Here is a 15,489-nt window from a genome sequence, read left to right as displayed (position 1 = left end):
AAAAGGAACTGTTATTGTCTATGTATGTATAATTTAGTAAACTAACAAACTGATATAGATTGTAAAAATTATATGTATGGAACGATGAAAATCATAAAAAATGTGAAAATCATTTCCAAGCTTTGAATTTAAATAAGAATTTGATTTGTACAAGCCTTTTTTCTTTTTATTAAAATGACATTAAAAAGATTAACACATGTTAAAAAAGAAATGCATTTTGCCTATATATATATATATATATATATATATGCGATTTTAAAAGTAAAATCACGACACTCTTGTTTTGCCAAATATCAATTTGATTAATTGAGCAACAGAAAAGTTATAGTTCCGAACATATTTTAATATTTACTTTAAAATCTCTGGATAGTTATCATTCAAAATCGTGAATACTTCTTTAGAAATACATTTCACATCATTCATGTTGTATAGAACTTAAGTATTGAAACCAATATTCATATCTGAAAGTATAGAAGACTGTTGAAACTTTTCCATTTCGAAAATTATAAATAAATAAATAAATAAAGAAAACTCCATTTATGAAACATTTCACACGCTAATCACTTAAGCTGTGAAGTTATTTTTGAATTGCTACTCATCTCCATGGGACTTCCATTCAGAAGATAGATGTTGAAACATGCAAATGCTACAATTAAGAAATTACAATAAAAATTCTCTGAAATTCTGTACATCTAAGATTAAGTCTTGTCTTTATTTAACTCTAAATGTTTTTAATAGGAACTTATTATTTGAAACAAAACAGATATCAATTGTTTAAAACCCAACATGAGAAGAAAGTGCCCTCACACTAATTCAACTCACTCCACATTAAATTAGGGTTAACCAAAACCCATTGTTACAAATGCAAACCAATTGGTTTTTACTATCAGGTTGTTTGAAAGGAGGGTTGGGTTTCTGTACTGAGGATTACACTCCCCCTCCATCAAACAGACTTGGTTGGTAAGCTTGTGCCCTAGAAACAAAAATAAGACCTAATTTTGTATTTATATGTCTATATATATCAAAGCCAAGTTGAAGGGGCCCTTAGTAACCAACATACTGGACATCCCTTCCTCCATTCCTGATGCAGCTCAAAGTGAAATGAAAGTCAAGGGGTGCTGCTGTTGTGGATTAGGATTTAGGGTTTACATCCAGTTTTGCATCATTGATTTTATTTTATTTTATTTTAAAATTTTGATTATTTTTTCTGCTTTCTTTTTCTTTGTTACAAAAATACATCTTTAACAATGTATTAATTTATAAGGGAATGTTTTATGATTTATAATTCAAGGGGAATGTTAAATAGACCCAAGTTTTTACTAAATTGATCCACACATCCTAAAAAAAACTAACTCTAGATTCATTTCTCTATTAGTGGATCTGCAACCAATAAAAACCATCCACATTCATCATGATTATCATATTCTTCATCAAGGATGGATCTATTTAATAAAAACATGAGTCTATTTATCATTCCCCTAAAATAAAACACAAATATTTTTGGTTATCATGTGGAAAACTTACTTCGGGTGCCAAGCAAGCAACTTTTAAAATGAACCCTTGATACCAAAGACCACAACATGATGGTTACTACGGCACAAACACCTTGTTTAGAAACACTTGTGAGAAGAAAGAATATAAATTTATATATATATATATATATATATATATATATATATATATATAAAACTTCTTTTCAATCTCAATGTGTTCAATTAGTGTATTAAACTTCTACTAGATTTAATCCAATAATGGCATCTTAATAAGCTTCTTCATGAGTTCAACCTCTTCCCTTTGTTAATGTAAAACCATGCCAGACTTGTGTATGAGGACTGTTCAGAAATTGTTTCATGTTTCTTCACACCACTGTCACTTTTAGAGACCAAAATCACACTAGTCTAAGGAACATCAATTAAAACATGAACTTATTATTATTATTATTATTTCCTTTAATCTATTATCATGATTTTTATCACACCATTGTAATCACTTGTTGGCAATAATTCTATATAGATATAGATAGATATGTATATGACAAAAGAAGAAAACAATGATATTGGTAATAATTCAAATTAATAATATTTATATATATATATATATATATGCAAATCTCCACCTCTCCCCCAAACCTAACCCTAACACCAACCCACACACCTTCCAAACCTTGCAACCACTCACTCCTCTCCAACCCTAATCCTAAAAACCCAAAAAGCAAGAGCCTATCCATCCACAAAATCACATGGATTATTAGTGTGTCACTACAGCTAAAATACCCCCTTGCCATATCATCCAAACCCTAGGATTACTAAGGAAATAGGGGTGGGGATTTGGTTTGTTTCTGTTTTGTTTTATTTTTTTCATTTTTGTTGGTTTTTATTGTTGGTGCTGTTCCATGTGGTACTAGAGTAGGCCGTTACTGTCTGTTTGGTTTGAGAGTGGGTAAGACTAACTTTGCTGGGTTTCTGCATGTGTCTGCCCTGCCTCTTCAGTACTTGGAGCTCAGCCCCTTTGCTGATTATTAGATTGATTTACATGTCGTCTGGTGGCCTCCCATTCCCCAACAGAATTGGCACTCATTTCTTACTTCTGTGAATCCTAGTACAATGTGTTTCTTCTGAATCCTTGTAGAAATATGTCACTGAGCGAAGAAATAGTTAGTTCATGTGAATTCTGAGGTTGACTGACACTTCTATATAGATACTTTTGGCCGTTTTTGACAAGGATGTGACTGGTATAGAACAATTTAGAAACTTCCCGACAAACTGTCAGAGGAGTCTACAAATGGAGTGGGTTAAATAAGCACCAATCACAACATTACATGTTTATATTTTCATAAAATAAAGTAAAGGAACTGCACTAAATCAGAGCATGTAATGTGACCAGACATTTGCAACTTTCTAAAATAGGAAGTAAGCCTGTTGGTCAACCTTCTTAAATCAGAGAAGCAAGATATCCCTGGAATTAGTTAACCCCTTCCTTTTGACAGCACAAAATGCTGACAACGGACTTCAAAACTCCAGACATACTTAGGCTTTCTGTTTGTGGTGATTAAACTATGCAACATAAAGGTCGTTAACTGAATGATAGCAATAAGGCGAAGAAATACTGCATAAAAAAAGCAACACAGTAACCCTAAGGAGATGTCATGCAGCAAACGGGTTCAGAAGATGACAATATACACAAGAACAAAACCAAAACAACACCAAAGTTGGAAAACCTGCTTTTACAACATGACATTTAGCATGCACAATCACAGTAACAAGTTGACTACATCTTGCAACAAATAAGTTAGAATGTCAAAACCACATAAACGTGTCCTATTTTGATGGAGTGTTTCAGGCACTGTACACCAGCCTCAACAAGATAGTGGTTTTTTGAATTCAGACCACCACACCATTATCAATACACCTCTACACTACTATTGATTAACATTCCAAAGGCTTGCCTCGATAGTTCTCAGGTCACAATTTGCTGATAGATCAGATTGAAGCATACGTTTTTATTGGCAGCATGAGTCTTTGTCAGGACCTGTGTCATCACAAACCATGCATTATGAGATCTATGAAGGAAAGGTGAGCCACGAATTCTTTTTTTTAAGTCGAAGAGATTGTGCGAAATTAGAGTACCAACCGCTACTCCTACGGAGCCCAAGCCATACAAGCATCAGTGACCAACGAAAATCGTACACTGGAGTCATCGAACAGCCTTGCGACATAAAGAAAATGCATATCTTAACAATGATATACGGTGATTTAGGGTGCAAAGAAGTTTCTACCTCGACCTCAAGACTTCCTAGTATATTGTTTGTAGCTTCAACCATAGATCTTCTCTTCACCTCCGTCAGCCTTGCTGGAGGAAGCAGAGCGTTAGACTGAGGGCAGCGGAGGCACGGCATCAATTTCCCTTCAGTGATCAAGTCGAAAGTTCGAAGACTTGAATGGCTACTCGTTGGCCCCTCCCTGTCCTTCATCTTATCAAACGTAAGTGAAGTACAAGCCCCATAAAAACTTCAAGGTGACAGGGAGCTTATCTATAAAATGTGCACACATCAAGGATAGCAACTGACGCTTCAGAAAGAATGGGACATGAAATATCCATGCAGAGGGAACAGGATTATTTTACATACCAAAAAGAAAATAAAAAATAAAAGAAGAAGCAGAAGCAGAAGAGGAAGAAGAATGAGACCAACCAAAGAGCTTCACGTTGACAAAATGAATCCAGAAAATTAAACTTAATCGCACATGAGATTATGTGCAGAAAGAATCTCAAAATAGTGGCCTAATACCTACTAAAAAAATGGTACAGTACACGTATGAACAAACTACCAGAGAAAGAACCAATATAAAGCATCCTGACGTCTGACATGTCAAGATACATATCTGAGCATGATAGTAAAGGCCTGCCGTTGGATTTCTAAAATAACCTAGCAAGCCAGAGTAAAATAGTTGAATACTCCACATTTTCTTCAACAAAACTTCACTTACAAGTTCATGACTTGAAATAGGAGTTGCTTTCAAAGGAGGTCCATCCTCCTTCAAATCTACCACCAGTTTGTGATGAGTCACCTTGTTGAGCAACGTGATGAGGTAAGAAAGGGTTCGTAGATGCAGTTGGAATAGAGCTTGCTTTCAGCTGAGATACTAGAGTACCTAGCTCTGAACCTCTCCTCCGTTCTTCGTCCATAAATCTTTTCAGCTCCTCAAGAGAACGCATGCCTTCTCTTGAACCTTTTGAAGCTGGGACACTTCTTGCAGCAAATGGATTGAATTGGTCGAGTACACTATCAACTGGTTGGTGATCGGCTGAGCCGAAACTCGCTGATTGTACGAGTGCTGGCAATGTACTGTTAGAATAAGAAGAACACAGTTCCGTTTGATCTGAAGTAACAGAATCACCCCCACCACTCCAGAAGTTCTTTCCAAATGTGTCATGCAGCTCTGTTCTTGCAAGCTGTTCAGCTAGTGCATCTATATCTTCACCGTTAGCAGGCTTGCTGGGGGTTTGTATAGTGCTTTTGTCGCTATCTAAAACCCTCTCGTTGCTGAAACTTCTGCCGTTGACCTGAAACTCCTGGGATGGATTTGAATGGATTTCCTTTGACTGGTTCATGCCTGCCTCTTTTTCCTTCTTCAACTTTGCCACTAGTACCCACATGCTTGCGAGGTCGTTCTCTAGAGTAGTTTCTCGTTGCTTGGCGTCTTCCAGTGCTTTATGGAGTACTGCCTCTTTCTCAGCCATGATTGTCACCAAGGTTGACTCCTTCGCTTTGGCTGCCTCGAGCTCTCTCTTCAATTTGTCAACAGCTGCGTCAGAATCCACATCCTCTAAGTGATTACCATTAGAGTTGAACTTTCCAGTCTTGCTGGCTACATTACTTCCACCTCTATTCACACCACCATTTGCTCGAGACAGAGAGCCTCGACTAGATACAGTATTCTCGGTATCGATGTGGGTATCTCCATTGGTCATCACTTTCGATCGCCCAATATTGCTAGGTGATTTCATTGAAGCCAAAGCAAATGCTGTTTCCTCTGATTTCTTCAGTTCGCCTTGCACCTTTACCAACTCAGCTTGCAGTTTCGCATTCTGAAAAGTAGCTTCCTCAGCCTGTAACAAATCATTTTGTAATTTTGAATTTTGAAATGACAGTTTTGTAACTTCCTCTGCAAGATTCTTGAGTTCAACAGCGGCTTGTGAAGCAAGCTCTTTTGCATACGCTGACTCCTCTGTCAGTTTCTCATTCCGAATGTGGAGACTGTCTTTCTCCTCAGTCAGACGTGAACTCTCCTGCTTGAGCTTCTCTATGCTAACTTTCAATTTCTCTTTCTCTTGCTTCAGGTTCTCAATCTCAGCAGACTGTCACAGTACAGTTCAGAAAGCATCTAAACAGGTCATTGTTGAACAAATGCAAAGCAAACTACCAAATGATTGATGGAATCTTCTTCAGGTAGTCCAACGCAGTAAAAAACGGAATTAAGATACTAAGGAAGACCTTTACTGTTTTTTTGGAAAAGTAATTCCTTTAGATGCTACTAGACATGAGCACTCAGAAGGCATGTTTGTGATGTGAAATGGCATGGATAAACAGAAAAAAAAGCATAAAATTGACTCCCAAAATGAAAACGAGTAAACAATTTCAAAATAGTGCTGTAATCACAAAACTCATTTCTGTACCTGCATCAGGATCTGTGACTGCAGTAGGGCGTCTCCGTCGTCTATGTCCTTGGAGGTAGCCTGTGAATTGCGCTCAAATTTATCACTCTCAGACCCGTTTGTTTCTACATACTGAAGCTCTCCAGACAGATTACCATTGTTCAACCATCCCCCCATTTCCTCCGGATTGTCTAGAAGGGTATTTAGTTGCTTGTGTCGACCAAGATTACCCTCCACCATTGCGATTTGGAGCTGCTGTTGCAGTGATACAACTGTCTCACGTAGCTCGTTGATCTCCACAGTCTACAGATACACAACACAAAATGAAGTTACCTTCCAGATAAAGCACCAATTCGAAAGGGGTCTTCAGAAACCAAAACCTGGGCTCTAAGATGGGGTAAGAGGATTTACTTTCAAAGCAAAACACCCTGAACGTATCAGGTTATCTAAGTGATACTAAGAATTAGATTTTGATCAATAAATACCGATTCAGAGGGTCCGTTTTCAGCCTCACAAAGTCAATGACTAGCTACAGATACGACTAAAAAGAGAAACCAAATGCATTGTGGACAGATATAGCATGAAGACCGCAAAGTATTCTTACCTTTGATTCCAGCTGCTCTTGCAATATGCGGTTATCGGCAGTTTTTATCTGCGGACAAACATCTTATTTGTGAGGATTATACTACATCAAACTATGAGGTATGAAAATACAGTCTGGTAATCTTTATCAAAAAAATTAGAAAATGAAAATAATATGACAACACACCGCACACACCTCAAGGTCGAAGGCTTTCTCATTGAGCTGAGTGGTAAGCATTGCAATTTGCTGCCATCACAATTTGCAATCAGAGGTAGCCGAGCATACATCAAGCATGAGGTTTTAACAGTGGTTTCTCATTGCAATGTCATCACATAAAAACATAAACAATGGGATACTGTACGTAACGGCATTTAAAGACCATAAAACCTTTCAAATAGATAGCTACAATAATTCTATCAAATAGGAGCAGCAAAATCATGAATCCAACCAACAATTGATGAACCCACTTTACATTGTAGATAATAGCGCCACCAAATTACCTGAGACATCTCAAAGGCATTCGCAATAGGTTGTGATGTGACCGCAGATTTAATGCGCTGCTCAAGCATCCGTATCTGTCGTTTCTTTTCATTAATCTCATCCTTAGCTTTCTCCACTTGAGCCTACATAAGAGTTTCAATTCGCTCAAGGTTAGCACTTTGTGACATACGGTCTTCAGTTGACAGGTCCTTTTGCAATTTCAACAAATATGCCACTCATGAAACATCATTCGCGATAAAAATGAAAATCCGAAATTAATAGATTTTGATGCCATGAAAAGATATCGATCTCTCAAAAAAACACATTAGATACTGAAGTAGCTTGTAATATACTTTCAGCATGTCAGCTACATCCAGAATGAGCATACAAGTCGCCAGAACTTACTTGAAGTTGCGCGTCATCTGGGTTATTGGATAATTGTTCCGTCAAGCGTTTCAGTGAACTGGTGCAAAAAGCAACCTCCCCAGCCAGCATCTTAGCCTGCTCCCTCTGCAGATCCATCTGGTCGGCCATAGTTGTTCCCGTCTACACCAATCCAGTTATCACAATTAAGACATCAACGGTCTAAGGAGTAACACAAATGCTCAGATCTAAAGTGACGAGATACATTTTGAACGCCTATTGAAAGGCGTAAATTAAGTTGTAATTGACACTTACTGGAGGTGGCCTTCGACCTCGAACAGTAGCACTAAAAAGTTCCCCCGCTTGAGTGGATTCCGGAAAAGAGTCACTAGGACTGAAAGATTTTCTGCGTGTGGCACATTGAACATCCATTACAGAGTCATAAGCATCTGCGTTCCCGTTCGGCAGATTGTCTGTATCGAAGCTCCCTGAGGGACTTGAAGTGAGAGAATCATTTTTCTGGAACATAACAAATATTATGTCAGCAAGCAGAACACAGAAAATCAGTATTATCTCTCATAGAGTTCAGTACTAATTGGGTCAGAGATACATATACATCACTAAAACCCCAACCACTTTAAACACCTACACAAAGTACCACTATAATTAAGAATACATAAGCAAAATAATGTTAACAAATACGCACCCGAAGCTTGAACCAAGCGAGCATGCCACGCTTCTTGATAGCCTTCTTTTCATCCTTACAACTGTCATCTGTGCCAATGCCGTCCCTGCCCTCCCCCTTCGCGTCAAATTCACCTCCTTGACCTCCCTCATCATCATCCTCAAGTATTAAATCCCTTCGCTTGTCTGGTAAGTAAGCCAACTGCCAACAATGATTCTAACATCAGTAATATCACCACTTTGCAAACAAAAAATAGCCTGAAAGCGCGATGCACCCCAAATATTCCCTATCCAAGAAGCTGGATCAAGTAATCAACCATTTCCAGCACCCAATGCACATGAATGACTGTTCACAGAATCCCGTAGAAGCTGCTATTAGAAACGATGTGTTCGTTCAAGTGAAGCTACATAACAAATATAATAAAAGAGGGTAGCAGAAGTGCAACCTGCACTGAAGGGATCTTGAGATTACAATTCTACGTCAAAATGAAAAGAATCTCATTGATTAGCGAAACACTTGAATGAATAGAGCTAATGCTAGTGAAAATGGCGTGTGCTGTACCTCCTCTTCACCAAAAGAATGTCTTCGCCGGTGATTGGGTTTCTCAGGAACTGCAGCAGGTGGAATAGTATTTTTGGTGGAGACCAGAATGAGCTTCGTAAGTCGTTGAATTCTCCCCATGAGGGCTGCCTTTGCTTGTTCTTCTTCTTCCAGCCGTGACTGCAACTTTACTTGTCCAGCTTCCAGCTGTCAAGCAAGATGACATTACAAATCAGCAACAATGTAAATTAGAAGGCATGATATTGCAAATCCTTGGTACCCAACCTACTTTGCAATCAATCTTCTGGGATCTCGCTAATGCAAATGCAATGCCTACAAATAAATCACCTGTTTGCGCAGATGAGCCAAGTCTTCACTGCTTTCCTTCACAGCATATGGCTGCTCCATGATGCCACGCTTCAGCTGTTCCAACTCTGTTTTCAAGCTAGTAATTTCCTTCTGATATTTCTTTATCAGTGACTTCTCATCGAGGATCTGCCGTGGGGAAATCAGAAAAGGACGAAGCGTAGAGCTTTATATCAGTCTAAAAGACACTCAAAAGCTGGAATATTACAGGTCACCTGAGCGGTTACTGAATAGTCGCCACAGCAGCGAGTCCAAAGCCATGGATAGTACACGTATAACATCGGTAAGAAGACAAATTGCTAACATGCCAATCTAGTATTCATTATAACTTAAAGCAGTATCAACCTTAAACATTCAGTTAGAAAAGTACCCTATTGGAGGAAGCATGGATTTCAATCCGTTTAGCTCTGTGCGCAAATTTGAGTGTGTTGTGTGTCTCCTCGTTGTTGCTGGTTGCTGGAGTGATTGTGCATATCAACTGCGGGAAACAAGATTGAAGACCATGAGCTTCCAGAAATTAGAAGCTGCCAGAAAAGAAACTTTGATTTTGAGGATTCATACAAGGGGAAAAAGAAACAAGCTATCATCCACTTCAACATTCTCAAGCTGACTGACTACTTCGTACAGCCAGGATACAAAGCGAGAAAGATTCCTACCGATATACGGCCATGTCCACTGAGAGACGATTGCAAAAGTCTCGTTAATTTCGAGTCTCGATAAGGCACATGTGACGCTTTTCCATCACTGAGCTTTGAAATAACCTGGCCATTGATTTACCAATTGTCAAAAGCCATCATCAGAAATTAGGTCACCTTACAATAATAAGCTTGATAGATGTACCAGATAAACTCAATGCAGACATCAAATGAAACGTTGAGCAAGATATCTCATGCAAGTCATTCCATACATAATTTGACATCCGTTCATATCCTTGAGTTCAATAAGAGACCATCTACAAATGTATCTGAAACACACAATTCGATTGGGAGCTGTTAAAATGAAAGGTCTGTCTCACAGTGCCAAGGGTTAATAAGCTCTTGTTGATATATGATCCCTCTTTCCTGCGAAGACCAGTTGTTTCTGTCTTTGAACTCTCTGAACCGGCAAGATCAATCAAATTCTGAAAATCCAACAAAGATCTAACATTAGCTAAATATTGGAAAAGCTAAGCTGCTGATCAAAGATGTACTTCGCAAGCAGAGCACAGAAGGTGGATGCCATCAACTATAACTAGAAGAATCCTTCTTACGATAATTGGGGTGCAAAGTAGCATGCTTACAAGCTGAGAAAGGGTGACGTCCTCATCCGTATACCCATCGCCTCGTGGACTGCTTTCTACAGTCTGTACAGACACCAAAGCACTACATTTAATACAGCCCCGAAGATATACGAAGTACAGAATACTGTTCCCCATTTCTAGACGGATGTTTCAAGCACACAATTCTGTTGCCCACGAAGACTAACATAGAGGAGGTTAATACGACAGTGAAGGACAAATAAGGCAACAATACGAACAAAAAGATCAAAACCACCAGTGCAACGTGAATTTCAAATGAGGCCCTCCCGCTACAGAAGAAAGAGAAGACGGGACAAAAACAAACCATTGTGAAGATTGTATGACTCCTGCTACTGAGGAGGTTAAAGTTGTTCGAGCCAACATGCCGATGTTCTGTTCATGAAACACTTTGCAAGTTCCGTGTCAGTGTTCGAAATAAAATCCTTAAGAACAGTACTAACTCCTGAATTTGTATTTTCTTACAAAAGAAAGAGAGCATACAGGAGATGAATACAGAGATTCAGGCGATACTGGTAGAAAAAGGACTAGATTGAGAGATGTTGTAAAAGTGTGATAAAGTCTTAATAGTTCATCAAAGCCATGCAAATTTAGAAAACAAAAAAGCTTGAGTTCTGTCCTGATTAGACGTACTTTTCTTCTGCCTTGTTGCCTTAGAGTGACACCATCAGCTTAATGTGAGAAACAGGAACGAAAGACCAGTTGCTTCAAGAAGAAAACAATTGTATCACCAAATCAAAGGTGACTTACCTTCTCCAGCAGCAATAAGGGATAGGGCATGAGCAGGGGACAACACCACTTCCTCTTTGATGCCCTCTACGTAAGTGCCCGACTGTCACAACACCACCATTTGAACGAAGAGATTAATAAGGTGAGATGTACGCAAAAATCCAATGAAGATAAATCAAAATGAATACTATACTAAGCTAAAAAAAATCAATACCTGGCTATCTTCTCTGACACGCAAGTTTTGACCGATGGGGTCCAGCAGATCGTTGATAACCTAGCACGCAAAAACCCAAGTATGGTTTAAGCTAAGACCAACATCTTAGTATTTTAGCATTGCGATACGTGAAAATCTTAGTCCCCGGACGTCATAAGTACATAACCATATCAGAAAAAGCCAAAAAATCTAGGTTCATCTCCAGTGTTTCCAATTGACAAACTCTAAAACCGAATTTCACTCATTGAGCGGCAATCAGCACTAGGAGTTTCCAACAGAGTTATATATCCACCTCGTTATAGATCTCGAGATAGGAAACCCGCAAAAGAAACTCTCGACTTGGAGTCTGATGCAAAAACACAAAAGTAAACTTTAGGTCCACATAGGTGCATCATTTGTGAGTATCATTAAACAATCAGCATAAACAGTACCACACTTCCGCAAGAACTCAAAGGTTCAGCTATATTTTTCCCTTCTCAGTAGGATCAGCAACTAACGTTGAGTGCACGAATGATGAGAATATAAGATAACTCCAGCGACAAACAAAATGTCTCACCTCTTGAATTATGCTGAAAACATCTTTGACGGCCAGAGGTATAATTCCTGGTGATTTTTGATCGCCCTGCATCGGGAGTTTCAAAGAAGGAAACGAAAAAATGCTGAATAAATGATTTCGCGCATGTCCAGAAATAATTAACAGATTTCTGAATTAATATAAATCCACAGTTTCAGTACTACTGCATATCAATCATGTGCAACATATGCACACTGAAAGAACTTGCTGCATATAAACTCGCGATCATTGAAATCGTGCAATAGGTTAAAAAGGAAATGAAATAAAGAAGATCAAATTATATTATTAATCTCACGCCCCCGTGACATATGCCAGATAAAAGAGATATTGAGTAAGAGAATTGGTTAGGCACAAGTGTTGAGCACCTTAAACTAAAACTTACGTGCATGGTGTGTGTCTTTCCACTGCTGGTAACACCGTACGCGAACACAGTTCCTGTACCCCAACCACGTAGACATCACAGTGTTGAAGACATAAATCTGAAAGTTCGAGCCTTGAGTGTAAGCATCTGCACTAAGCTACAAAAGCAAAAGAAAGAAGGAAGAATAGACTCCACTCATTTCCAGAATCTAAATCATCTCAAATGTGTCCTGAACCAGAGAACATACTCATCTACTTGATCTATCACATCATACATTTATCAATTTCCTAAATCCTAGAACACTGGAACAATAGACTACATGAATTCAACTGCTGAGCACTATGCAAACTTACCATTAACACCCTCCATAGCTCCGCTAACCACGTGTTGGGCAGCCGCATCATACACTCCCCTGGTGGTAGTTGCAGGACCAAATACTCTGTCTTTATTCCCAGTGCCAAACAAGAAGTGAATACACGATAATCATGCACCATTAAACTCAAACGTACATTATAGAACCACAATCATCAAGGAGCCCAAGTGTCAACGACAATCACATTCATGACAGAAATACAATATCTCAGTTAGCACCCGAGTCACTGGCAAGGCCATGAACACAAGACGAGGTCTCTTCAAGTGGTCTCGTGACCTCTGTTTCAACTTATCAATCAGCATAGAGTAAACTAGGTGCACGGCAAGTAACATCGCCCCGATTCTAGTATTAATACTCTAGGCAGAGTTCGTGATTCCAGGATAAGAGCAAAACTACTACCTCTCATAGCTAGTCATGAATAAAAATAGACACTAACAAGTCAGCAATTCAAAAACATCATGTGGTCACCGCTGCACTAGGCTATCGTAGACTAAGCAGTTGAGTGACCATACCAAAGGCGTAGACAGTTGATAAATTAAGTTCGCTTCGCACTGTATCTCCATCAGCGTACCATGCGATTTCGTCACCTCTTTGAATTTCCCTTTGGCTGCACGCAGACAAGAGTGACGTCCAAAGATCAACGCTTGGGTACTAACTTCTGCTTCTAGCGTAGGATGCATGAATGTGCCCCAGTGGCAGGACAAGTAGATGAATGCAAACAAAATATGACGGAGTGCATGTTATTTGAAGCAGCAGTGAGAATATTACGAATACAGCGCAAGGCGACAGCTACAACCTATCAAGCTACGTTCACTTTTTTACTTTCGAAGGATGAGAGAGAAAGTTGTGAGTGTCTACCACAAGCAGTTCAAGAACCTATGAAGATCACCATTTCATGGAATATGAAATAATCATGTAACGAGAACAGAGTTACAGGCACTTCAATAAAAGACTGGCAAGACTGACAGACAGTACTGTAATTGATTGAGCAGCAAATGTACATGACCGGGAAAGTTGGAAGAAAGAGTGTTGAAACAGGACACATTCAGAACATGTTAAGATCGCCTTCCATTCTGAGTTTCAAAAGATGAGGAGCACAACTATCAATCTTACACTAGCTGCTGAACAAATTATGCGAGTTGGTAAGAGGAAGGGGACTCGTGCATCGGGATTGCCTACATCAATGAATAGCAAAAGAATGAAGGCATGTGTGGTAAAGCTCAGTTGTCCCAAAAGTTATAGCTTGCTCTAATAATTATTGGTAGGGAAAAGACAGACAACATTCATGCAGATTCATGAGCTTTAATGCAGAAGACTTCAATGTATACACTTAAAGAAGCTGCAACTAACCTGGCCAAGGGAAGCTCAGTGATTATCACGTGAGCCACTGGGTAAAGAATTTCATTAGACGCACCGGACGAGAAGAAAGGGGAAAAACCATATATAAGAAAATCAAAATCCTGTAATATATTGTTGATTATTATTCGTCGATCAATGCGTATTGCGCAGCATTCGCAATCAGGGTTGAAAGCCTTGAAAAATAAGAATGAGCATACGTTCTAAGAAAACTAAGAAGTACCTGAGGGGACGAAACCGAACGGTTACGGACACATTTTCCTTTGCGCGATTTAGAAAATCCTCTCTAGCAGAAGTTGGAGTCCGAGGGCTACCAGCTGAGGCGGAAGAGGCGGAACTATGTCGGAATTTCTGCGGAGGCGTGGCACTGGGAGGTGTAGGAATATTACTGCCTCTTCCTTTGGCGGGTGTCAAAGATCTTCCTATAATTCCAATAGTCTTGTATGCAGAAGTAGGAGTTTGTGAACCCGAGGACGATGGTGATGTCTTGCTCCCATTGACAGACGGCGAGGTCTTGCTCGCACTAACAGATGGAGCTTTTCGAAACCGGAACGGTGAGCTAGTACGCGGCTTCGAGGCACTCGATGCCATGTCTTCTTCTAGAACGTTCGATGAATAATAGGGCACCAAAAGCCACCACGCCTAAGATCCAAAACTTGAACACAACGTCTCGCCCCCTTTCCAATAGTAAGATCCACACATGAAAACACTGGAAATGGTGACCAAACGCCTCCTACTACAACTACAACCATAACAACCGACGCATCACCGGAGAACCAAACTACAGCACACGACTTCGTCACGCCAAGGATTTTTCCTGCAAGCTAATAAAAAGTCCGCCAATGCAAGTCCCTCGCCCAAGTTTTCAAGGGACTCTAATTCCTCCAGAACTCCACACATCGGCACTTAAAACGCGCCTTCAACACAAGCCGCAATTGATCTCCTCGTCGATGGTTATTCAATCACGCTTCCACCCGCCACACTCTCGATCCCCTCGTCATACCCATCTTGCACCATCTTGAAACCAAAATACACGAAAATATTCGCAAAACGAACACGCGTCCGATGCGAAACAACTCGAAATCTCGATGCCATACAATACATGGAAAAATGGAAGCAAAACCTGGGGGAGTGCAGAGGCAGGCAAAGCCCAAAAACACAAAGCAATGAAGAAAGGTGGACATTAACTCCGAAGCGAGAGCCGAGAGGAAGGAACAGAAGACGACGACTGCGGCGGACCGACCTTCAGTCGGAAGAAAACTCTGGTCAAATTGTTGGGGAAACACGCAGACGGCGTCCACACTACACCCAAACGTCGGCTGAGGTCACAATTTCCCCCTGGAGGGAGGCCTTCGACGCCGTTCCCCGGCGGGCACAAGTCCCCTTCGCGTTCTTTTGTGTTGTTCCCCTGTGTTTTG

The 15,489-nt window shown here is 39.8% G+C and overlaps 1 protein-coding gene across 5 annotated transcripts; it reads right to left on the bottom strand.

The window, feature by feature from the left end:
- Positions 1 to 3,188: 3,188 nt before the first annotated feature.
- On the bottom strand, positions 3,189 to 15,246 carry LOC112281669 (kinesin-like protein KIN-7C, mitochondrial). Of its 5 annotated transcripts, none has more exons than XR_016502468.1 (25): positions 14,295 to 15,238; positions 13,228 to 13,322; positions 12,696 to 12,785; positions 12,364 to 12,416; positions 11,964 to 12,029; positions 11,700 to 11,753; positions 11,408 to 11,467; positions 11,215 to 11,296; positions 10,772 to 10,839; positions 10,450 to 10,512; positions 10,186 to 10,290; positions 9,827 to 9,931; positions 9,541 to 9,648; positions 9,153 to 9,299; positions 8,826 to 9,011; positions 8,286 to 8,465; positions 7,895 to 8,098; positions 7,622 to 7,762; positions 7,237 to 7,359; positions 6,932 to 6,982; positions 6,758 to 6,805; positions 6,175 to 6,456; positions 4,485 to 5,856; positions 3,776 to 4,030; positions 3,189 to 3,528 (listed from the first exon to the last, which is right to left on the bottom strand). XR_016502468.1 is itself a non-coding variant. In XM_073533390.2 (24 exons), the coding sequence occupies exons 1-23, from the start codon at positions 14,660 to 14,662 to the stop codon at positions 4,489 to 4,491; spliced, it is 4,047 nt and encodes a 1,348-aa protein (XP_073389491.1). In that variant the 5' UTR covers positions 14,663 to 15,238; the 3' UTR covers positions 3,838 to 3,970; positions 4,485 to 4,488. The 5 variants fall into 5 exon arrangements, 2 of the variants coding, with proteins under 2 accessions (XP_073389491.1, XP_090105574.1); XR_016502466.1 differs by having other exon boundaries at positions 3,776 to 3,964; XR_016502467.1 differs by having other exon boundaries at positions 3,776 to 3,959.
- Positions 15,247 to 15,489: the final 243 nt, after the last annotated feature.

Source organism: Physcomitrium patens, chromosome 4 (assembly GCF_059467195.1).
Source record: "Physcomitrium patens ecotype Gransden chromosome 4, ASM5946719v1, whole genome shotgun sequence".
Lineage (NCBI taxonomy): Eukaryota > Viridiplantae > Streptophyta > Bryopsida > Funariales > Funariaceae > Physcomitrium > Physcomitrium patens.
Note: the sequence above shows the minus strand (reverse complement) of the source record. Positions and strands in the feature narration are given on the sequence as shown.

Excerpts from the sequence above, each read along its gene's own strand:
- LOC112281669 (XM_090249448.1), bottom strand. The coding sequence starts at position 14,662 with ATGGCATCGAGTGCCTCGAAGCCGCGTACTAGCTCACCGTTCCGGTTT. Across the intron at positions 12,417-12,695 it reads AGCTATGGAGGGTGTTAATG|GAACTGTGTTCGCGTACGGT; the intron begins GTAAGTTTGCAT and ends GTTGGGGTACAG. Across the intron at positions 9,649-9,826 it reads GTGGACATGGCCGTATATCG|TTGATATGCACAATCACTCC; the intron begins GTAGGAATCTTT and ends TGTTTCCCGCAG.